We start from the raw sequence: 24,966 nt of genomic DNA on the forward strand, positions 1-24,966 counted from the left end.
TTGTGCATTCTTCTTCAAACTACCCCATGTGTACATTCTTTTCAAGTACTCATTGATTCATGTACTTTAAACTTACTCAGCTTCCAGAATAATTTCCTCCAGTTGAGCTTCTGTCTACTTCATCTTTAAAATCCCTTCCATAATTTGTTATGCATTAAAAGTACAAGAAACCATTTACTGTGAATATTTTAATTGTTTTGGAAGCTGCCCTGAGTCCCACTCTGGGAGAAAGGCAACGTGCAAATGCAATACATACATACATACATACATACATACACACAGAAATGGTGATCAAAATCTTAATGTTAGTCCCAGCTGAAGTAGTACCATTACATCAATTGGATTTACTGATGTATTGATCCACAATTATTAATTAAATGGGTCTATGCCATTTTGAACTAACCAACAGAAGTGCAGCTGGTATTTTACTTGAGCCATTTGAAAAACAAGTCAGGGGAAACTCACTGTCCCCTCCTCCAATGTTATAAACATCACACAAGGTACAAAGAAAAATACTGGAATGCTGCCCTGCACTTTTCTCAGGTAAATACGGTAAACATAACTATTTAGTCAAAATGAGAAATATGTTCACAGCATTTCTTCTACCATTTGCCATTAGTGTAATGGATTCTTTTCAACGTAGGTTTCTCTAAACCACAAAATGGTGATGAACTGTGATGAACAACTGCACAAAGATAGGCTTTCCTGAAACTCTTGAGCATCTGGAATGATGGATGTCCTTTATTTCCAGTTCAAAAGCAGATCAAAGTATTTGCTAGCCAAACATGATATGCCAACCCCATCTTTGATTAATGGAAACTTATGGCAGCAGAAGCCATGAGGTCCCATTAATACACATACACTGCAGGTATCTTCAGGGATTTAATGTAACCTTTTATTCCACACAAAAAAGACAGGAGCAGAAATACTCCACATGGACCTCCATGTGAGGAAAAGCACTGACAAGTTAGATGCTTACCTACTCTGACACTGAAGCAAATTTCACAACAGAACAGGGCAAATGATTCTTTGGAATTGGCTCAAAATGTCTGCTGTTTTTAATAGTGATGTTTTAATAGGATAGCATGGAGTTTTAAAACTTTTTTATCATTAGTTTTTAGTTGTTTTTGTTTTAGTGTATGATGTAAATTAGTTATGGTCCCAAGTTCATAGATGGAATAATAAAAATATTGTTCCAGAAAAGATTTTGTTTCTTATGTCTGACACTAACTCCTATTGCCCTGGCAATAATGAAAATTCAGACAAAATTTGAGGGAAGTTGTAGTTGATTACTTAGGGATGTTCTTATATAGTCTTAGTATTTTTATTTATATTCAAGTGTTTTAATCCTGTAATTTTGAAAAAAAAAGTATTGTAAACATAGATGTTATTTATTCCATATTGTAATGTTTAATGGTACTCACTTGTTTGTATGCAAATAGCCTATGATTCAAGCATCAATAATACAGGTTGAGTATCCTTAATCAGAAGTGCTTGGGACCAGAAATGTTTTGGATATGGTTTTCCATATCTCGTACATAAGGTGAACTTACATATGGTAGAACTACTTCTAAATTATGAATGAAACACATACAGTAGAGTCTCACTTATCCAACACTCGCTTATCCAATGTTCTGGATTATCCAACGCATTTTTGTAGTCAATGTTTTCAATATAACATGATATTTTGGTGCTAATTTTGTAAATACAGTAATTACAACATAACATTGCTGTGTATTGAACTACTTTTTCTGCCATATTTGTTATATAACATGATGTTTTGGTGCTTAATTTGTAAAATCATAACCTAATTTGATGTTTCATAGGCTTCTTCTTAATTTCTCCTTATTATCCAACATATTCGCTTATCCAACGTTCTGCCGGCCCGTTTATGTTGGATAAGTGAGACTCTACTGTACATACAAACTCACTCCCTCAACATCCAAGATTCCTAGCAAATCCTTGGACAAATGCTACATAGAATGATATATCCACCAACAGTGCTATCCTATGCATGTCTACTCAGAAGAAGTATAAAATGCAGCAATAATTCTCATTAAATTCATTGAGACTGGCTACAATCACATCCATTCTTCTTTGGGAGCAAACCCCATTCCACACATTAAGGTTTACTTCTGAGTAATACCTAAGATTGTGGTGTAACAAACAGTCATAAGAGAAATGATCTTCTGCATTCCTTTTCAAATTAAAGTCTCATATGCAAAATGTGCTCTCATAAATTAATATAATTTAGAAAAATATAGTTATTTCATAAACATGGAGGGAATATTTTAAAGAAATAAGTTCATAATTCCCCCTACTGGTGTTCTCCTCAAGATAACAGCATCTGTGGCTGCATTTTGAAAAACAATAGAAAATAAATATTAAATGAGAAAAATAGAGCTTGGGGCTCAAAGGGGTATTAAATTATTTTGCTTTGTTGTATCCCTTGACTCTGGGAAGTCTCTTTATATCTTAGGTTTTCCTATATTATTGAAACGGCCAAGGCCTTGTTTTCCAAGAGCTTGGAAGTTATTTCATTGCACTGCAACTTTCAAAATCCCTTAGACCATGCTGGCTGGACATTGCAATGCAATGTTAAATAAATAAATAAAACAATAAATAAATAAATATCCTCCACAAATCACTGGTTCCTTGCAGTATCTTTTAAACATACTGGCTATTGTGGACTGTTTGCCCTTGCCCCCATAATCATTTTTCTTCTCCTTGGTTATAATCCAAGCACATTCACAGAAGTGTACTTTGAAACTTGACCACAAAAATTAAGTAATCATGTGAAAGAAGCTGAGAAGAGGGTTGCAAATGCTGAGCCACAGGTGAGGTGAAATTGATTACTCATTCCCCTTTAACATCATTAGTGACTGAGGAGAGAACAAGTCTTTGCTTTTTGTTAATTACGAGGAGAGATGGAATGAGTCACTCAGCTAATACACAGTAGCTCCCTGTCCCCCAGCTAAGATATACAGCTAGCATTTGCTTGAAAAGGATGGCATTAAAACATCCTTTTCACTTTCTCATAATAAAATGGCTCATATCTCTTGCCAAAAGACAAATAATCTTCTAATGGCAAACAGTATCTTCTAAAATGATCAAAAAGAAAAAAAGTATTTAAGGCTTTCCTGCGATGGCATCGAAAATGAACTGCCTCAGCCTACCTGATGATAAATCTAAAGGTGCCCACAGCAAATAAGCCACAAGTAAAAGATATTAGATTTTGTATGCAGCAGGGGAAAGCTCTACTGGATGCCTTTTTGTACTTCATACAGTTCTACAGGATGTGGTGAAGCCAAGCTTCAGGCCAGGAGACACAAAGCTGTGAGAGAACATGCACATGGAATCTATGGGGAAATTGGCTTGTTTTCAGGTTCTTTGGCCAGCTAAAGCAAGCAGTTGGACTATTCTTGCTGGGTTCAATTGGTTGGAAGAACCACTAACCCCCCAATGAAATAAGCAGCCATTGCTATGGGATTTCAGCGAGGTACATGGCAGAAGAGGTACACCTTTGTTCTAGAAGCAAAGATCGCAGTCTGTAGGAATTATACAAGAGGGCATTTCCTCATTGTCCCAGCAGTTCCATCCCTTTTGTGTTTCGCTTCCTCAGAATGAGAACATCATCAGCATCTCCATCACTTTGATCTTTGGGCAGTGTGTTTTCTTGGTCAGAATCCACCAACGATGACTCCCCTCTGGTTGGCTCTTCAGTTTCACTACAGCTATCCGAGAAGAACCCTGCATTCTCAGCTATCACAGCAGGGTCGTCCTCTTCATACTGACAACAATAGCACTTCTCAAAGTTGCGGTCAGTCTCACTCTGGTCACTGAAAGTGGAGTGCCGATCCTTCTCATGTCCAGTTTCAGGGCCATCATTCACTACATCGAGAGCAGACAAAAGGGTTTCACTACACAAATAATCCTCATCGTCCACAAATTCCATTTGCTCCGCTATCTCTTCAGCAGAAGGCTGGCTCAGGTCAGGGCAATCCACAAGAATAGTGTCCTGTCTGCGCTTCATATAATCAGAATTATCATAGACAGGATAGGTCTCTTCTGGATAACCTTAGGATATAAAATAAACTTGTCTTAGATGGAATAATCAATCCAACACCTTATCATGTAACACCATGGGATCTGCAGAAAGATGGGCTTCCGAAATTTGACTAATACTTGAATACCTGTGGGAAATGCCATTAATTGCCACTGCACTTCTTTCTTGTCAGTGGGGTTAGGACAGTAGTCTAGAATAGTTTATCTACTAAAATGTGGTCAGCATATTAGAACTTGGTGGAAAACTGCAGTGGGGCAGGATTCAGCATTGCTCTCAGCACAACCTGAAGTGACATCCAATTTTTGGTCAAAACATGGGCCAGGTCCTGAGGGGTGGGAGTGGGGAGCTGTTTATTTCGGTGCAAGGGGTTCCAAACCAATTTTTGTCATGGCTGGAATCTGCTGCCAATTTTGGTTGAAATATTGGTGTCCCGTCCCGTCCCCCCCCCCCCCCCCAATTTTCAGAAGGTTGAGTACTCTCCTGGACTCTCTCTCCACACATTTCTAGTTCTGGGTTTTTTTAAATCCATCTGAATATTACCAGACAGAAAATTGCCACTAGCAGCACTGTTTGCACTAAGTTAACACCTTTGTACAAGTTGCTGTGTAAAGCCATTGTAGAACCTCTTGGGCTGCTCCTTGTTCTTTTGGAAGCCCTTCCAATCCAGGTGTTATCAAAGGGCCCTCCTGCTTTTTCGTTTTGAAAAAAAAATCTATATACAGTTGGCCCTCCATAGCCATGGGTTCTGCATCTACAAATTCAACCAACCACAGCTTTAAAATATTCAACAAAAATCCAAAACAGCAAATCTTGATTCTGCCATGCACCAATGTGCAGGCACACCATCATTTCACAAATCTCCCTGGCACATATTTGAGTGGATCACCATTTTAAACAATTGACATTTGTTATTATATTATGCCATTGTATATATATGGACTTGAGCATCTATGGATTTTGGTATCCCCAGAAGAATCCCAAAGTCAAACCCCAATAGATGCCAAGGGCCAGCTATAGCAACTGCTGAAACAAAAGTGGGCAATAGAACTGGACCATGGACCTTCTGAAGTTGTCCACTCCTATACTGTAAGAAAACATACTTGAATAATCTGAGTCTCTAAGGTGACTCTCCTGTTCAAGACTTTAAAGGATGATTATATTTCTTGGAACTATGAATGGCCTCCTCTGAGAAGCTCTTCCTGAGGATGAAAAACAACTGATTTAATCTTCATGTTCTTTTCAGATACTGTAATATGGATAAGCCATTTTACTTACCTTCCCAGTCTTGCATATATGGAGCTTCTTCAGCTTCTTGTTCTGGGGAGATTCCATCAATGAGTTTGCCTTCTTTCATGACCTTGGTAATTTCACGGAGTTGCTGGAGTAGCCTTTTCTCTTGATTAGTGCTACCATTTTGGGCCCTGCTACAAGACAGGAATGGAAAAAAGGGACAAAACATAGAATGAAGCCACTGTTGCTTATGACTCACACTAGCTGAATATTTTGAAGAACAGCTCTCAAACATTGATCCTATTGATTATTCCTGGAAAAGCGGGGAAGGAATAAAAGAGCAAAACTGTTCCTCTCATAATGTCAAAATAAGAAGTCTGATCAAGGGGGGAGTCTTGGAGGAGCTGACAAGTTGTGTGGAGGTGGGTGGCTGGGAAAACAGATTTTAAAAAGAAAAAGGTATGCAGAGCTACCTGGCATTGCAACACGGTTCAAATGCCCCTTTAGCAGTCTTATGAAAAATTCTCCATTTCTCATTCTTTCAGATCATGCCTGCATTCACTCCTATCTTTTATTCATATTACGGTTTCTCTCCCCCTCTTACCTGCTGATAAAACTGCATTTTGTAAGCACTTTTATTAACTAAAATACATTTATAAACATTTTCAACTGTACACATATGTGGCTATTAACATTTTAACTCACACAAATGACTGTAGGCATGTAAATATTCTATTTTTCCAAAATACAATTCAGACTTCACAAATGTGTGACATTCTCAGGTCAGCTTTTGTCTCATGACAAATATTAGGAAATGTGAAAATGAAACTTTGGTTGACAATCTTGATTCTAGTGAAGTTCTCTTCCATCTCTGTTCCCTAAAAGGGGCATTTAGATGATAGTAACAACCTCTTGCTTCATGCAGCCTTTTGCACTGGACTGCTTGGACAGGAGTGTGTTGGCATCCTATCCTATTTGAGCTATTTTAGATTACATAGTCTGTTCACACAAATCCTAAATACTACAATGTAGGCTCAGGGACAAAAGGGAAAGGAACAACAGGGGAAGAGAGTCAATGTGGTTGACAAGAGACAACTACCCAAACCTTTGGCTGAGTCTGTTTCTTTACTTAGCAATTCATGCCGATGCCTACGGTTAAAAATATTCTAGGCACCAAGCAATTATATAACTCAAAAGGTATTAGTAACTGGGAAATAAAAAGAATGACCTTTTCCACATTTTCATCTCCTGAAAATGATCAAGTGGTTTATAATTTTTATCATCGTATTCTCCCATGCTGATTAAATATCACAGAGAGAAAAGCATTCAAGCTACGTATGTAATTTCCTTTCAAATTAAAAAGGAGACCAGAAACAGGCATGGAACAAAGAAAGTGTGATCTTGTGGATTATGTATTTCTGTTTCCCTTTGTCTCAAACCTCAGATCATCATCCTAGGCCTCTGCATGACCTCCTTTCGCAATCTCATTTTCCCCATTACATAATATTTTAAAATTATTGGAACAGCCTCCTCCTGATTGAATTCGTCTGTTTCTTCGCACCCCCATTGCAGGGAAGGGGAGAAAATAGGGTGGGATCTGCTGACTGTTCTCTGTGTGAACTGCAACAGATCAGAACAAATTCTAACTCCTAATTCGTTAGAAACTGTAAACCGCACCTTGCCTTCAATGTTACCCCTGTATTGAATGCCTAGAGGGCTAAATACCCTAATGGCACCAAGTCCTGTCTGATCTTGGAAGCTAAGCAGGTCAGTCCTGGTTAGTACTTGGATAGGAGATCACCAGTGAATACTGGATAGTGTAGGCTATATTTCAAGACAAAGGAACCTGACTAAGAAAATACTGTGAAGTTCATAGGGTTGCCATAAGTTGACAAGTGATTTAAAGACACATACACACAGATTAAATACTTAAATTGGGTTTAGGGCATGCTTTTTGTACAAAGCTTTGGATCATGAAGCATTAGTAAAAACAAAGTAGACACCACAAGCTTTATTTATCTGCCAATCATTTCCCTGAAAGCTCTCAAGCTATCAAGCCTCTTTGTGTAAAGTGTAACTTATAGAATAGCTGAAAAAAAATCAAAGGGTTTTTTTTTGGGGGGGGGGGGGTTGCTTTGTTCCTGAACTGGCTGAAAGGCTGAATCTATTCATACAATCTGTTTTGAAGCGTAGCAAATAGGTCATTCTCAGATATGTGGAAAAGGCAGGAAGGGAAGAGAGCATCTTAATTATGATGGTTAAATATTTGTACACTAGTGGATAGTAAAGAACATTCAAACAAATTCAGGCAAATATAAATAGCCCAGTAAGTGTACAGAAGAAACTCTGTCAAATAAATCTACTTAAAGAAGTGTTTTCCTTTTTTTCCTACCCCTAAATGTCCACATGGTGATGCTCTCCTCTATTCCATAAATTCATCTAGTGACAAACAGGATATAGGAATTTCTTCTGAAATTTTATAATATGGGTGAATATTTTACAGAGCTAGAAAGCAGACCAGATTGTTCATAAAGATGGTAACTACGCAAAACTCTGAAGATCTTTTTATAAATTCTGTGTTTATTAACAGACCAGTAAACTACTTACTCGTAGAATGTTTTCATAGTAAAAATTGTATGCATGCATTTCTTTTAGACAAACTAAATTCAACATATTGGCTTAAACACAGAACCAAAAACTGGAAGAGGAAAGCATGACTTATGGTTAAACAGCATCTTAATAATAAAGTAACTTCGGACAGGGGTGTATATCTCAATTTAAAATCATATTGGGAGATTTTTACTGTTCTACTTATTCATTTATTTCCTAGCATTTTGCAGAATGAAGACTCAAGGCTGATTATAATCACACCAGATACAATACTGATAAAAACAAAAAAATATTAGAACTAAAATATAATAATACTATCAACAGCACTAAAGCAATTTAGTAAAACACTCTACTAAAGCCCTTTCTTTAAAACTAGTATATTAAGAAAATTGTCAAAATAATGACAAAAAATATGTCACTGCTGATGGAATGATAAGAGTGAGATTTCTGGAGTCCAGAAATGTCCACTGAGCATTTTAGAAAGATTAAAGTGTTGCATGTTCTAAGTGCAAGAGCAAAACAGATATTCATGTGTGGTGTTAAACATATAATGCTCACATACCTTTCATAGTTGGGTCCCACCCTGTTGATTAATGTTTCCATGGCTTCTTCAGTCTCCCTCAGCTTCTCTTGAAGTTGGGCAAGCTCATAGTCAGCTGCAATACAAACAGGCATCTGTCAGCAGCCTCACATCCGTCAATTCGCTTCTTTAAGTGAGTATGGCTTGCCTTCAGCAACCAGCTAGTAAAAATAGGACTTGTTCTGAGAGAACCATGAGCAGTGACTATGAGGGCTTTGCTAGTCAACAGAATTAATGGAAATGATCTTTTATTCTTCCCAGGCAGGAGATGAAAAGGGAGATGTCCCTCAGGCTAAGGAAAGCATATATAATGCACCCAATTGCTCATCAGCAGCTACCTGCAGAGCAACTGGCTGCCTGAGAAAGCCTAGAGACAAGAAAGGCTGAGACACAGCAAGCCACCTGGCCTAATGACATCAATAATATTCAGCAGGAAAGCTAAGGACTATTTTGGTCAAGAAGAAGGAAACCAAGGCTGCTGCAGTCTATGCATTGTTTCCTTGGGAATTAGACTCAGTGAACAAAATGCATTTTCCTTTTTACATGCATGACCAGGCATGCACTATACATAACAGAAACAAACAAAGAAGAATGCTTCGTTGTTTGCGTCAATCAATGTATATACAGTGGATACTTATAGTAGTTTCACAGCACTATGTTATGGTTCTAACCTCTAACACTGTGGGATTTGCAGTTTGTGTTAACTACCAGATAATTCTTAGAACCTGACCAAATCGTGAATCTAGAATTTCATAGCATATATAAATAGTAGTTAAAGTGGTATTAAAGCACTGCAGCTGTGCAGTGTAGATTCACTTTCACTATAAGCATTCAAATAGACATGCTGGCGAGGGGTACAGAAGGTGGAGCATCTCCTCTAGGCCAAAGAGCCTCACATGCATTATGTATAAAGACAGTTCTAAACTTCTTTAGAAATCAGAAAAATACACTGCCGATGCAAATACCTTTCAAACCCCTCTCAATACAACATGGTAGAACAGTGCTATTTTTAAAGAACGAGAAGTCCAACTGTTGTCAGTTGGGCTCATATTTGAGTAGGACTACATTGTAAATATGGAACTCAAAAATATAATAAAATATGACACGTTAAATCCTTTAATCTTATTCTTGGATATCAAAAGAAAATGAAAATGAAAGATTGAGAGCATAACATTGGAAAAAACACAGAATATTGATCAACTTCAAGTTCTAGAATTGTGAAATTGAATGAATGTAGTGTTTGAACATCCTCACCTTTTTCTGTCACCACTTTGCGCATACAAAACAGGACGGGTCCTTTCCCATTATACAGTTGCAGCACTATGATTCCAGTTTAATTGCCTTGGTTCCATCCTATGGAATCCTGGAATTTGCAGTGTCAGAAGGAACATTTAGATTTCTCAGCCAAAGAGGTCTAGAACATCTGGCCAAACTGAATCCCTGAATTCCACAGCAAGCAGCCATGGAAGGTAAAGTTGGATCCGAGTGCTATAACTGTGTAGTGTGAAAGGGTCCTATGTCTGAAGAGGAAAGTCCTTTCTGCCTGTGGAAGACAGGAAAATTTGGGCTCTTGATGATATGAACTGCTTTCAGGTGTTATGAAAGATTATCTTATTTAGAGTAAAGCAATGACAACAACGACATGAGCAAAGCCAGTGTGCTCCCCTCCTCACATTTTTGTACAACACATTTCAGGAGAACCTCAGTAGGGTCCTAACATTAGACAATTCAAGAGGTCTTCATCATGATGATAAAACAGCCTTATTTAACTGTCAATTTAAAGCAGTTGAAAATGCAATTAAAACATTATAATTATAAATGACAAGTTCTGAAATAACCAGTTAATGGTCAGAGGGTTAGGTAAATAAGAAGCCCCTTGCTTGCTGGTGAAAAGAGAGTGGAAGGGGAGCCAATTGAACCCTCCGTGGGAGGTAATAGCCTGGGAGTACCTTCCACGTCTTCACCAATTGTACTTGTGATGGTGATGGGACCAAGAAAAGCCTAACCTATCAATGAATACAATGTAATCATTACATTCATTATACATTTACATTATAAAATATGATACACAAGAAGGCAAGCCTGCAAATAGGAAAAAATATGGAGGGCAGAATTATCTCTGATTGATATATGCAGTAAAAGCAACCCGCATACTGCTTTCCTGAACGTAATTTCAACACAAACCTTGGAAATGCTACTTACTGATCTTCCTATTCATGTTTCCCGATGCTGAAGGTGGACACTTCCGTTCAATCACCACAGTTTTCCCCTTAGAAGAAAGCTGTGAATTGAAAATGGTTACTATAGTAGCAACCGTGTCAAAAGTGATTCTCAAAGACAACTCAGTTCAAACATTACAGAAAACCATCATTTCCTGGCATGCAAGTGACCTCTTTTACATGACAGGAGAGGAAAAACTTCTCACTTCCAATTGTAAAATAATCACCATTGTTCATCTGGTCCAAACTCATGATATTATGATTAACTTAAACTCACAAACCTTCATCAGGATGAAATGACAGTTTGAACCTGGTGTATCTTTAACCATAAGAGAACAGAGCAAAGCCCCTCTTTATTTTTATAGTAGTCTTAAACACCCAGAAAATCATCACCATTACCATCATTTCAATGAAGATTGAATTATATTTCATAGACATCTTGTAAATATTATTTTGTGTCAAAAGCATTGCATAATATGTTAAATAGCTCTACATCATACACTGTTTACTAAAAATGGCTCTTCAAATCAGAATTGTATTTCTGCAAACTTTGAGTTTGGTTTTTTCCTCTTAATTAGGGGTATTTTGGCAGGCCCAGAGGTCAGAAAATTTGACCTTAGACCTCTGGAAGCTAAACTATTTCCCCAAACCCTACATACAAGGAATTGGAAAATATGGACAGTGAAAATTATCCAAGTAGTTTCCCTATTTTGTTTGATCTGCAGCACAGTAAACAATGGGCCATAGCTCATGCTCTATAACCAAAGACAAACTCATAAATAGTCTTTCCTTCCACCCTCTTCCTCGATTTTATACTTCAGAGGATCAAGGGAACCTACTAAACCCAATAGGTCATGTTTTAATGGGCTACAGTGGGAGAAGACTAATCTCAATGGGGAAATTTGACACAAGCTTTCTTAGTTTGATTTCTAGCAATTCCCCCTCCCACTGCACCTTTTAAAGATATAGGACATAAAATTCAGTGCCATATATGCGTGTGAGTCATAAGGTGAATTTTTTGTCAAAAAATGACCCAAAAGAACTTGGCCAATCTATATACAAATGCCTTTGTAATGCCTGCTCCAAAAATGGTGGCAGAGGGTCTTTGGGGGTTTCACTAATGTGATAGAGAGCCTGAGAGAAACATCCACCCCTCTGCTCTAAATTCAAGAGTAAGCTCCGAGACCTTAGTTGATGTCAACCGAGTCTGAAGAAAGCAATGGCTGTCTCTGTGCTCTCTCCAGTGGCTCTTTTGGTGCTTCCCTGCTGCAGCAGAGAAATCAGAGGGGTGGGTGCATCTTCCAGGTTTTCTTGGCATGGGCTAAGCTCTGAGGGTTTAGTTAGTGCAGGAGACGGTCCTGTCTCCAGAGGATGCTTGGGGGTTTCCTCACTCTTGCAGAGAGAGCAGAAGTTGGGTGCTTCATTCAGGCTCCAGGTGTCTGAGGGCTTAAGTCTGTGCTGGAAGAGTCTGAAGGAAGCAACCCTCCCTCTGTTCCTTCTCTGACAGCTTTGGGGCTTTCCTGCCACAGCTGAGAGAACAGAGGGTGGGTGTTTCTTTCAAGCTCTCTTGGCATGGTTAACTCCAAATGTCTGAGTTCAGTTCGTGCTGGGAATCTAAAGGAAGCAATTCCCACTCTGCTCTCTCTCCACCATGGGGCTTCCTGCCATGGTGGACAGAGGTCTCTATTCTGCTGCAGTGGAGGAGCACCAGAGCCGCCATCATCATTTTCTCACCACAAAAGGCCGCTAGAGAAAATAGAAGGCGTTGGTGCTTCTTTTAGAGTGATAGAGTTGCAAAAGGCCGTTTTGAATGCCTAGGCAGGAAAATGGCAGCAGCAGCCAAGGGAAGTTGGCCCTCTGTGATGTTGCTGGTACTTTTGCATTTCCATGGAATGGATCTAATAAGCCCCAGTTTTATCCTTGAATTATCCATGCATCATATCAAAATCCATAATGTTGGCTCCTAAACCTTCCCTTGGTTTATACATGAAGTCAACGTGTACGTGAATATTTGCTCTACTCGTCATGTGGAGAACCTTCTGAGTGGTATGAGAAAAGAGAGAGATCCACTGTGAAGGTCTTCCTTCTGCTCATGCAATGTTGGATATCAACCAATGGAAAAAAACTAGAAGTTTGAGAATTGTAACTGAAGTAGGGAAAAATTGGCTCAGCCTGACAAAAAGCTGTGACCTTCAGGTTAAGTAAAATCCATCAAGAAACATTTAGTATTACTGAGAGATAGATAGATAGATAGATAGATAGATAGATAGATAGATAGATAGATAGATAGATAGATATAAAATATAAAAACCTGGGATTGTTCTTAAGTTTCCTCCTTGTCCTATTTGAGAAGAATACCCACTATAAGAGAAAGATAAGCTGTGAACTGATTCTTCTTTTAAAATTTTAGCTCATTTGTTTTCCATTGTGTGTTTTAAAAAAGGAAGAAAGAAAAGATTTTCTGGCTGTTCAAAGTCTGACATCGCAGCATCCAAATCTGCCATAAAGCCATGTGCCTTCCACTGTACAAAGGCTCAGTGGTGGCTCTTTAACAGTGCTTCAACAACCCAGCTTGGTTCCACAACCTGTGACTGCAGTGCATGCTGTAGCAAAGTCTGTCAAGAGGAATGCACCCATCTGTTACTCGGGCATTTCACTCTCATCTTAGCAAGTTTCAACAGAGCAGAAATAAATATAGTCTTGGTCATAACACCTCTATGAAAGCTAGTTCCAGATTGAATTTTTCCAAGAGAATGAATCAATGCAATTATAAACTGAAAGGCAACATATCATTTTCTTACCTTAAAAAGAATGTACAAAATGTACAAAAGGATCCCAAATCCGTATATCGGGATGACTTGTCCCACAAGACCTCTTCCACTGCCTCCTCCTCCACCACCACCTCCTCCTCCACCACCACTACCTCCACCGCCTCCTCCACCTCCACCCTTCGCCTTGGCAATGGCTTCTGTAAGATGAGACCTTGGAAAATGGGTAGCAGTTGGTCTGACCTCTGGAGATATCTGTGGATTCATGGTTGGAGGAAACCAGCTGGTCTTTCCTGGAAAGCAAGGGAGAAAAGACCTGCTCTGAAGCTGACATGACAGGAACAAATGTGCAAATCTAAATAAGGCAGTCTTATAGTTACATTTTCCACAACACCCTACATGTTTCAAATTTCTATAAATTAAAATAATATAACTTTAAAACTGGAATATTTTGTATTTTATTGTCTCTAAAATATAAGATCCAAGAGTTTGGATACCAGAACTTTCCCTGGCTAGAACACTACACAAAAGCTAATATTCGGCTGAATTATGAATTTGCCTCTTTTAGTGCAAATTAAACAGAACCTGCCTTCTTTAGGGTTCAATCCGCTCTCTTTTGCAGCCATCCCTAGACATTCAATATTCTGTGTCCGTTAAGAAAGCTCATTTGTCACTTGGCTACTTGTGGGCCAACTCCTCTCTATACAGTTTCCTCTCAAATTATTTTTATTTGTATTTTATTTTTGCAAACTTGGTTTTCTCTTGAACCCACTGCTACTATTTCCTATACACAAATTCTAAAACTGATGGCATGTTCACGAAAACAACTTTTAGGAATGAAAAGTAGATGTTGTTTTTTGCTATCATGTTGGCTTTAATTTATGGTGACCCTATGATTGAGAGACTTCCAAGAGCCCTGGTCATCAATTGTCCTGCTCAGGTCTTGCAAATTCATGGTCATGGCTTCCTTAATTGAATGAATCCACCTGTAGTGGAGCCCTTCTCTTTTTCTATTGCCTTCACCTTTACCAAACATCATGTCTTTTCTGATAAATTATGGCATCACACAATATAGCCATTTTAGCTACTTTTCAGTTTTATGAGACAATCCACAATTTAAAATAGTAAAATACATGAAATACAAAACAGTGTTTAAAGGGAGCTATTTATTTATATCCTCTTCAATCTATCCTTTACTTTTTCAAACTTAAAAGCACCATTTTAGCGGGGAGATGGCTAAATGAAGAAAAAAATGTTAGGGGAATTCTATCCACTTCTTTCTGAATCCTCTGGACATCATTTGCTGATTCTTTTTAAATATAATACTTTATTGAAAACTTCAAAATCCACTAAATTTCTCCAAGTAAACAAAAAGAAAAAAGAGAGGAGAAAAATTAAAAAATAAAGTACAAAGGATAAAGAATAAAGAGGTAAATTTACTTCCTTTCAATGGTATATACAACTCAAATTATTTCAGGTCTCTCTGAATAAAAAAACCCCAACCATTTCCATCCCCTATTACATTATTTTTCAACAGCGAAAAATATTTTCCTTTTTCCTAAAGTTAAAAGTTCCAACCATAAAATATCAATCATTATCTTTCTATATTCCTGTCAGGCATATAAGCCAATACATCATATTACATCATGATAAGTAGTTCAATTTTTTCAGGTTTAATAATAGCAACTTGCTAACATAATTACAGTAAATTCAGTCTATTTTTGGAACTGTTATAACTTTAAAATTTCATTTGTATTTGATCTCCAGTATTTCTTTCCAATTTCATCTTATAAAATTCTTTTCAAAATTATGTCCACATCCTAGTCTGTGTTTTGGACTTCCAGGAAAAGATGGTAGGTTGTAGCTTTCACCCTAGTGGACTTGCACAGGTGGAGACCTCTGGTTGGCAATTTATCTTCAAGGACAAATCAAAGGAATTGCCTGAGAGGGCTCCTTAAGCTAATAGGAGCCATCAAAATTGAAGTGAATGGTGAAGGAATCCGCCTTGGAGATTTGAGAATCCATCACTCTCTCCAGTTAACAGCTTAGCCGGAGAGCTGGGAAGCAGCTCTTTAATGGGCATTGGACGGAAAAGCTTCTCTTTTTTTATTCAACTTCAATTTCTAGGCTTGGCTTTGTAATATTTGGAATTAAAGGATTCTTGGACCTACCTGTGGTAGTTCTGCCTTGGTAAGCTGCCTTCTTGTTGAAATAAGGACAGAGAGTTCAACCAGAAGTGAAAGCACTAAAGCACTAATTTGGAACCAATAAAGGGTTGTAATAAACAAAACGGCTAGCAACAATACTTGAAAGATGTATTGATTTTTTCACCTTGGATTTAATCAACTTTGATTTATTCATTTTGAATTACAGTAGAGTCTCACTTATCCAACACTCGGTTATCCAACGTTCTGGATTATCCAACACATTTTTGTAGTCAATGTTTTCAATATATCGTGATATTTTGGTGCTAAATTCATAAATACAGTAATTACTACATAGCATTACTGCGTATTGAACTACTTTTTCTGCCAAATTTGTTGTATAACATGATGTTTTGGTGTTTCATTTGTAAAATCATAACCTAATTTGATATTTAATAGGCTTTTCCTCAATGCCTCCTTATTATCCAACATATTTGCTTATCCAACATTCTGCCGGCCCGTTTATGTTGGATAAGTGAGACTCTACTGTATAAGATGGAGTTTTTGTGGGAAAATGCATTTGTTTGATTTAAAAGTGGCACTGAATTGGTCAAGATTTTAAAATGTGGATAAGACCAGGTGTATGGATAATATGGAGAAATGTCTGTTTTTCAAGAAATGCCAATCCACCACAAGGAGCAGCATTTTATCAAGTAGTGTTTTATGAACTGAAAGGAATAAGAAGAATATTTTTAAGTCCTTATTAAAGTCTTTTTAGAGAGGAGATTGGGGATTGAAAATACATTTTATGTTTCGAATAAGACAAGGATTATACAGAAGAAGTAAACATAAGAATAAAAGTAGTAGTAGAAGAGAATCAGAAAGTGCAGATTTGGATGTGTTGGAACAGTAAGATATCTTGCCAGAAGAGAAGGAAATGAAGATCACCTAAACTGGGAGTGCATAATCTTGACATCAGACATAATATTTAACAACAAAGTGACTGAAGATCAGATTGAGGACACTGAAAGAAGGAAAATTAGATTTTAGAACACTGAAGCCATGAGGAAAGAGACTTGGCATGAGCCTAGGAAAAAATATAGCCAACTTATTAGGGAAGAAATGGCCTGGCCACCAAGAGGGATAAATGGTGTGGGGAAATATGTACTACAGTAGAGTCTCACTTATCCAACACTCGCTTATCCAACATTCTGGATTATCCAACGCATTTTTGTAGTCAATGTTTTCAGTATATCGTGATATTTTGGTGCTAAATTCGTAAATACAGTAATTACTACATAGCATTACTACGCATTGAACTACTTTTTCTGTCAAATTTGTTGTTAAACATGATGTTTTGGTGTTTAATTTGTAAAATCATAACTTAATTTGATGTATAATAGGCTTTTCCTTAATCCCTCCTTATTATCCAACATATTCACTTATCCAACATTCTGCCGGCCCGTTTATGTTGGATAAGTGAGACTCTACTGTATTAAATGTGAGGCATCTGTTTTGCTGGACTGGTCAGCAGCTTTTGATACCATGATATCCTTCTGGGCTTCCTTGTTGGAATGGGGCTTGATGGCATTGCTTTAGAGCGCCTCTGTTCCACATTGGGGGACTAAACCCAGGAAGTTATCCTGCTCAACTACTCTCCCATTTGCCACTGGGGGTCCTTAAGAGTTCTCTTTTGTTCCTCATGCTATTTAATATACAGTGGACACTTATCCAACATAAACGGGCCAGCAGAACATTGGATAAGCGAATATGTTGGATAATAAGGAGATTAAGGAGAAGCCTATTAAACATCAAATTAGGTTATGGTTTTACAAATTAAGCACCAAAACATGTTATACAACAAATTTGACAGAAAAAGTTCAATACACAGGAATGCTACGTAGTAATTACATATTTACGAATTTAGCACCAAAATATCACGATGTATTGAAAACATTGACTACAAAAATGCATTGGATAATCCAGAACGTTGGATAAGCGAGTGTTGGATAAGTGAGACTATATACATGAAACCACTGGAAGAAGTCCTACAAAAATTGGGGGGGTGCAATATATAGATTGCACACAGTTCTACTATTTCTTTCCTCCTCAATCCAAGGAGGTTATCCTAATCATAAACAAGTGTCTGCCATCAATAATGAACTAGATGGGGACAAAAAAAGTGAAACTGAATTCAGACTGGACAGAGGTGCTCCTGGTCAACTGAAAGGCAGATCAAGGAATGGGGATTCATTTTGTGCTAAATGTAGTTACACTCCCCCTGAAGAAACAGGTTTACATTTTGGGGGTACTATTGAAGTCAGCTTTGAATCTTGAGATCCAGGTCTTCTTTGTGGCAAGATGTGTTTCTGTACACTTGGTTGTGCACCAGTGGATCTGGCTACCCTGGATCTGGCTATGGTGGTATATATCTTAGTCACATTCTGTTTGGACTGCTGCAAGGCTCTAAATCAGGGGTCCCCAAACTAAGGCCCGGGGGCCGGATGCGGCCCTCCAAGGTCATTTACCTGGCCCCCGCCCTCAGTTTTATAATATATTTTTATATCAGTTTTAATAATATAATATATTGTATATACATATAATATTGATAAAATATTATAATGTTGTACAATATAATACCAATAATAATGCCATTTAATAATATTAATTATATGTTATATATTACATATAGTATTACAGTATAGTGGTATAGTTCAATATAGTAATGTATAATGCTAATATTTTGCTATGAGTCTCCTTCGGGGTAAGAAGGGTGGGATATAAATGTAGTAAATAAATGTAGTAAATAAATAATTAATTTTAGACTTAGGCTCACCCAAATTCTGAAATGACTTGAAGGCACACAACAACAACAACAACAACAACAACAACAATCCTAATTAACTTGACTATCTCATTGGCCAGAAGCAGGCCCACACTTTCCATTGAAATCCTGATAGGTTTATGTTGGTTAAGATTGTTTTCATTTTTAAATATTGTATTGTTCTTTCATTGTTGTTGTTGTTTTGCACTGCAAATAAGACATGTGCAGTGTGCATAGGAATTTGTTTGTATTTTTTTTCAAATGATAATTCGGCCCCTCCATAGTCTGAAGGATTGTAGACCGGCCCTTTGCTTTGAAAGTTTGAGGACCCTGCTCTAAATACTCTAAAGGCAAAAGATCCTGACTGATCTTAGAAGCTAAGCAAGATCAGCTGCTGAACTGTTTTAACAGCTTTTTCTCTTTTAATGCTAAGTGTAACTGTAAATCGCTTTAATTGTTATCAGCACTGTAATTTAATTCCATATTAATAGTCACCTTTTCCTTGTTTTTATAATGACAATAGTGATGATGCCTGTGTATGTCATCAGCAGAATGAGATTAAAGTACCTTCTTTTTTATGACTAAAAACTGTTATACATTACTTTGGTCAAACCTAGTTCCCTCTAGTTAGTACATTGGTGGCTCTCTTTGAAAGCACTGAATCTGTTTGGCTGATGTTAGAACAGTAAGGTCTTCAAAATGATGGTTTCTAATTAAAGCTACAGTTCCATTAACATAATTGACCCAAATGAACATGAAGTAATTATTCACAATTCTGTAATCTTCACTGCATAATTGGTCTTGCTATTGATAAATGACTCAATGACCTAGAGAGCCAAGCACAAAAATAATTCATCTCCACGCAAAATGCTGAATTATCCAAGTGATTTTTGTTTAGCCTTTAAATACACAAATATTTAGCCACAAGTCATAGTCATTAATCTTTCCCTTTAAAAAAAATTTTTTTTGCTTATAGGAAGATGAATCGTGTCAGGCATCACAAAACCCAAAATCTCCAGGCCAACTTCTGGCACAAAATAATTTTTACCTGAAAAATGTTTTTGGTGTCTTGATTTTCAGGCCTGTTCCAGGGATTATTTAGGGTACCGATTCAGAAAATTGCATTGAACAGACTGCATCAGTTCTAGTTTCCTAGATATAGTATTTTATATAGGAAAGCAGATGGCAACTGGTAGATGGCATATGTTCTTTATCTCAAAAACTAGAACTGATAAGGGAAAACTAGTGTCATTTTTGGAATCAGGTCAGATATGTCCAGAAACAGAGCTAACATTTGAGGCATCAAAATGTGTACTGGCCAGTGTAATGGAAACTTTGGAAAACCCGCTGGGTTACTAAATACTCTCAAGATTCTGAAAGACCTCCGAATGTGACACTGGAAGACACTGCCAGAAAATCTCAAGGAACAATGTGTACAATGCCCAAAGAAGTGTAAATCTATCAACTGATAACTCAGTATCACTCTATGGATTACTTGTAGCTGAATAAAGAAATCTGTTTCTGATAGGGGCAACAACTCCTTCTCACTAAGAATAACAATATAAATCAAATCAGTTGGATTTAATGTTTACAGTATACAAAATATGGTTGATATCATCACTCAGGACTAGGTGGACATTGCAAAACATTTATTGATATTTATGTTGTTGTCTACCCATGTTGTCTTACACATCTATTGTCCAATTTGCATTCAGAGAAATCCTGGAGTTCTAGAAAAACCCATCAAGCCAAAGCAATACAGGACAAACTTGAGAGTCACCTTGTTCATCACTGCCAGAGTTTCCATGCAATTTGCAGCTAAGGGATTGTTTTCAGTGTGGTTTAGCACTTACCTTTCAGTTTAAAAAGAAAGGCCCCAACACTTCTGGCTCATGCCCTAACCCATAGAAATGTGATGTCCAACCTTGAACATGCCTTAAAAGCCTCTGAAAGTTAAAGAGCTACATCAGATCCGCAGATGCTTCTTGGCAGATAACCATGGCTGAATATTTGTGACTTCAAGTGGCTTGCTGATTTACGGTGATCCCCTGAATTTTAAGGCAGGAAATGTTGAGGTGATTCCTCGAAACTATAGTCTACAGCACCTAGTATGCCTATTCTACTAACACATCTAGCAATAAAATTATGAAATCATACAGAGATTGATCTTGACATAGCTTATAATCTTCTCATCCTAGGCTTGCTCCAAGCAACCTTGCTTCAGGAGATAAACTTTGTGGAACATAAGGAAGGAGCCCTTTTTGTTGGAGTGTCTATTAAAGTTATGATTATGTTTTAATCATCTACTGATCCTGCAAAAGTGGTCACATCAAGTATTGCCTAAGAAGCAGCGAAGGATAAAACATTCTATCTAGTACAGTGGTTCCCAACCTTTGGGCCTCCAGGTGTTTTGGGCTTCAACTCTCAGTTCCTAACAGCTGGTAAACTGGCTGGGATTTTTGGGAGTTGAAGTCCAAAACACCAAAGGCTCAAAGGCTGGGAACCACTGATCTAGTACTAGAGCATGGGCATGCAGTTATTTGGTACATTTACCAAGTACTAAATTTGTAACCTACGGTTTTCAACTCAAAAGCTCTTAGAGGTATCTTTTCACAAAAGATATTTCAAACAAAAAATATTATTTTTCAAAGAATGGTTTACACAAATGTATATGAATGAGTGGATGTACATCCCAAAGGCCACTCCTTTCAACTGTTGCCAGCATCTTTGCAGTATGATGTGAAAGCAAGGAATGGGGTCACCATTAGAAATGAATGGAAAAGGAATGACATTTAGATGAATGAGGCCATTGGATGTTTGACACAAAGGCTGATTACTAAAGAATGGAATTTAAAAATGAAATTGCAATAAGTAGAACACAATGTGCACATTTGAAAGTATTTTTATTTTATACAAAATTTCCAAACATTGTATCGAGGGCAAAACAGTTATGGACATGGAGTTTTAACATGTATTTGAAAAAAAGAAATAAAATAAAATAACACAATATGATTATAATGAATGCAAGATGCTGGCAAATAGATGCTTCAAGATTCAAAAACTTACAATATCAGATAACAAAACCATGAACAAAAAAATGACATTAACAGAGCAATACTACATATGTGTATTGATCAGTGAGTCTCAGGTGCAATGGTATTTGATCCTAGATAAGTATGTTTAAGTGTTCAGTCTAACATACTAATGTAAACAATCACTGCACTTTCAGTGGTTTACAAAATATTGCTGAAGTGAAACAACCACAGATGACATGGGTAAATTGCGACAATTTATAAAATCAATTTGCAATTTTACAGTGCTAGATTTCAACTAAAAAGTAAAGTACTCCACATCTATGGATTTTGCATTCAGAGATTCAACTGTCCACAATGTGAAAATATCCCATCTTCCAAAAAAAGGGCAGACAAAAAGCAAACTTTGATCTTGCCACTTTATTACACCATTGCATATAACGGGATTTGATCCATGGGGGTCCTGATATCAAACCCCAGCAGATGCACAAAGGGCCCACCATACTTCAAATCTTCAACATAGTTCTCCTCCTGTTTTTAAAAAACTTTGCGTGGACTCAATTATTAACTTTACTTTCCATTTAATAAAGGAGGTAGAGATGGATCTTTTAAAAAATGCTGTAAAACTAAATGTGATAAATGGTGTTTGTAATATTTTGTTACAATTACAGTTTATTTTATTTTATGCATAGCTCACTTCCTCTTTCGTCATGATAATTTACAGATAAACTTTTTCCACTCTATTGCTTGTTGCCTTATTAATCTTGAGCTTGCTGCCTCTCTCCAACATCCCTTTCAAAATCACTCTATCCAAACAGCAAGGGCCAGAATAGCCATTCCCTGATAGGGTCCTTATGTACTGGATTAAAGCCCTTCAACCTTTGGTGGCTGGAGATGATGGGAGTACTTGTCCAGTCCATGTGAAAGGTAAGATAATGTGGAAGGTGAGGAGCAGAAAACAACGTAGGGAGTGTACCGGTGGATTTGTGAAAGGGCTTGGATACATGTGTGTGGTAAAGACATCTTGCCTTAAACCAAATTATTTTGGGATGAGGGATACTCAACCTATTTAGGACATAAAGGCTGAGTATCTCATATCTGGAAATCCTAACCTGTCCACGCAGATACCCAGTTAATACACTATCTGTGGATCTCTCTGAAGGAAATATGTGTGTATGTACAAATTGCTACTTATAATAAATATCCTAAAGCACTATCCAAAGTGTAAGTATCCTGAAATAGGTTAGCCAATTAGAAGTTGAGGTACCACCAAATGTCCTAGTCGACCATACAAAAAAAAAAGGACATGTATCAATTTATTACAGCTACACAATGCTGTTTGCCTAATCATTGTTCTTTTCATCACTTCTCGTCCTTAATAGTAACAGTTAAAGGTGGTCAGTCTTTTCAAGCTTTAATTCAGCCTGTATCTATCTTCCAACAGATGTGGCTGTGAATTTGACCTGTCTTGTTTAACCAAGTATTTGGATTATTTTTTCCGTTTCAGGAGCGACTTGGGCAAAAACATCCGGGGATCCCAGGTTGAGAACCACTGGTCTAATGGATGAGACTGAGAAACCATGTCCTTTTCAGATTTATAGATTTGAAGTTCAATATCAACTTCTCTAAATATTCAAAGGAAAGGGTCTGAGGCTGTTAGGAATGGTGGGAGTTGAAGTCCAAAACACCTGGAAGGAGGGCCAAGGCTTGCCCATGCCTGGTGTAGATGCACCCCAAGCAGGCATGGGCAAACTACGGCCCTCCAGGTGTTTTGGACTTCAATTTCCACTATTCCTAACAGCCTATTCTGCCCTGGTCAGACCACACCTGCAATACTGGGCACCGCAGTTGAAGGGAGATGTTGACAAGCTGGAATGTGTCCAGAGGAGGGCAACTAAAATGATCAAGGGTCTGGAGAACAAGCCCCATGAGGAGCGGCTTAAAGAGCCGGGCATGTTTAGCCTGCATAAGAGAAGGCTGAGAGGAGACATGACAGCCATGTATAAATATGTGAGGGGAAGTCATAGGGAGGAGGGAGCAAGCTTGTTTTCTGCTGCCCTGGAGACTAGGACGCGGAACAATGGCTTCAAACTACAGGAAAGGATATTCCACCTGAACATTGGGAAGAACTTCCTAACTGTGAGAGCTGTTCGGCAGTGGAACTCTCTGCACCGGACTGTGGTGGAGGCTCCTTCTTTGGGGGGTTTTAATCATAGGCTAGATGGCCATCTGTCGGGGGTGCTTTGAATGCGATTTCCTGCTTCTTGGCAGGGGGTTGGACTGGACGGCCCATGAGGTCTCTTCCAACTCTATTATTCTATGATTCTATGTTAGGAATGGTGGGAGTTGCAGTCCAAAACACTTGGAGGGCCGAAGTTTGCCGGTGCCTGACCCAGAGTGAGAACTGGCGACGGCTCCTGTGCCTGGTTGCACTCCCTGTTTCTTTTACAACCCCTTCCGTTTCCATTTGCACCATGGCAACCCACTGCGAGGAGGGCCTCAGGAGCCCCTCTCCAAGGGGAAGGGAAGTGGGTGGGCCCCAGGCGGCCCTTCTTACCCTCGGGCGCGGCGGCGGAAGGCGAGGGAGGCCCGGTGGGGGAGGCGAGGGGCTCCTGCGGCCTCCATGCCCGCGGGAGGAAGACCTTGGGGAGCAGCAGCGAGACGCACAACACCAAGCAGGAGGCCAGGGCCACCTTCCGGAACGTTGAATACGCCATGGCTGTGAAGAAGAAGCTGAGGAGCCAGGCAACGCTTCCCCTCCCCCTGCCGCTACGTCACATCCGCTCTCCTTCGTATGTTGTGTGGGCGGGCGGGCGCACCACCATCGTTTCTGAAGTCGCTTCTTGCTCGCAGTCTGGGAAAAGGAAGACGAGAGATGCGAGGTCGGCTGTGATTGGGCAGCTCTTGCACCGAGGGCGGGGGCTAGAAGTTTGAATGACTGATCTTTCTGGGTTGCTGTGCGGTTTCCGGGCTGTATGGCCGTGTTCCAGAAGCATTCTCATCTGGCGTTTCGCCCACATCTATGGCAGGCATCCTCAGAGGTCGTGAGGTATATTGGAAACTAGGCAAGTTTCCAATATATAGTAGAGTCTCACTTATCCAACGTTCTGGATTATCCAACGCATTTTGTGGTCAATGTTTTCAATACATCGTGATATTTTGGTGCTAAATTTGTAAATACAGTAATTACTACATAGCATTACTGCGTATTGAACTATTTTTTTCTGTCAAATTTGTTGTTAAACATGTTTTGGTGCTTAATTTGTAAAATCATAACCTAATTTGATGTGTAATAAGCTTTTCCTTAATCCCTCCTTATTATCCAACATATTCACTTATCCGACGTTCTGCCAGCCCGTTTATGTTGGATAAGTGAGACTCTACTGTATTATATATCTGTGAAAGGTCCAGGGTGGGAGAAATAGCTCTTGTCTCTTGCAGGCAAGTGTGAATGTTGTAATAAATCACCTTGATTAGCACTGAAAAGCTTCAA

General features: G+C 38.4%; 1 protein-coding gene across 3 annotated transcripts; it reads right to left on the reverse strand.

The window, feature by feature from the left end:
- Nucleotides 1-173: 173 nt before the first annotated feature.
- Nucleotides 174-24,320, reverse strand: ric3 (RIC3 acetylcholine receptor chaperone). Of its 3 annotated transcripts, none has more exons than XM_008117642.3 (6): nt 24,031-24,320; nt 13,507-13,766; nt 10,689-10,767; nt 8,469-8,562; nt 5,342-5,487; nt 174-4,077 (listed from the first exon to the last, which is right to left on the reverse strand). In XM_008117642.3, the coding sequence occupies exons 1-6, from the start codon at nt 24,188-24,190 to the stop codon at nt 3,578-3,580; spliced, it is 1,239 nt and encodes a 412-aa protein (XP_008115849.1). In that variant the 5' UTR covers nt 24,191-24,320; the 3' UTR covers nt 174-3,577. The 3 variants fall into 3 exon arrangements, with proteins under 3 accessions (XP_008115849.1, XP_008115850.1, XP_008115848.1); XM_008117643.3 differs by having other exon boundaries at nt 174-3,891; nt 5,342-5,490; nt 24,031-24,316; XM_008117641.3 differs by having other exon boundaries at nt 5,342-5,490; nt 24,031-24,316.
- Between the last annotated feature and the right edge of the window lie 646 nt (nt 24,321-24,966).

This window comes from Anolis carolinensis, chromosome 1 (assembly GCF_035594765.1).
Source record: "Anolis carolinensis isolate JA03-04 chromosome 1, rAnoCar3.1.pri, whole genome shotgun sequence".
Classification (NCBI taxonomy): domain Eukaryota; kingdom Metazoa; phylum Chordata; class Lepidosauria; order Squamata; family Dactyloidae; genus Anolis; species Anolis carolinensis.

What these genes read in the sequence shown, in the direction of transcription:
- ric3 (XM_008117641.3), bottom strand. Translation starts at nt 24,190, where the DNA reads ATGGCGTATTCAACGTTCCGGAAGGTGGCCCTGGCCTCCTGCTTGGTG. An exon ending in GTGGGACCCAACTATGAAAG is followed by an intron (nt 5,491 to 8,468) that starts GTATGTGAGCAT and finishes CCTGTCTTGTAG; the next exon opens with CAGGGCCCAAAATGGTAGCA. An exon ending in ATATATGCAAGACTGGGAAG is followed by an intron (nt 4,078 to 5,341) that starts GTAAGTAAAATG and finishes TTATATCCTAAG; the next exon opens with GTTATCCAGAAGAGACCTAT.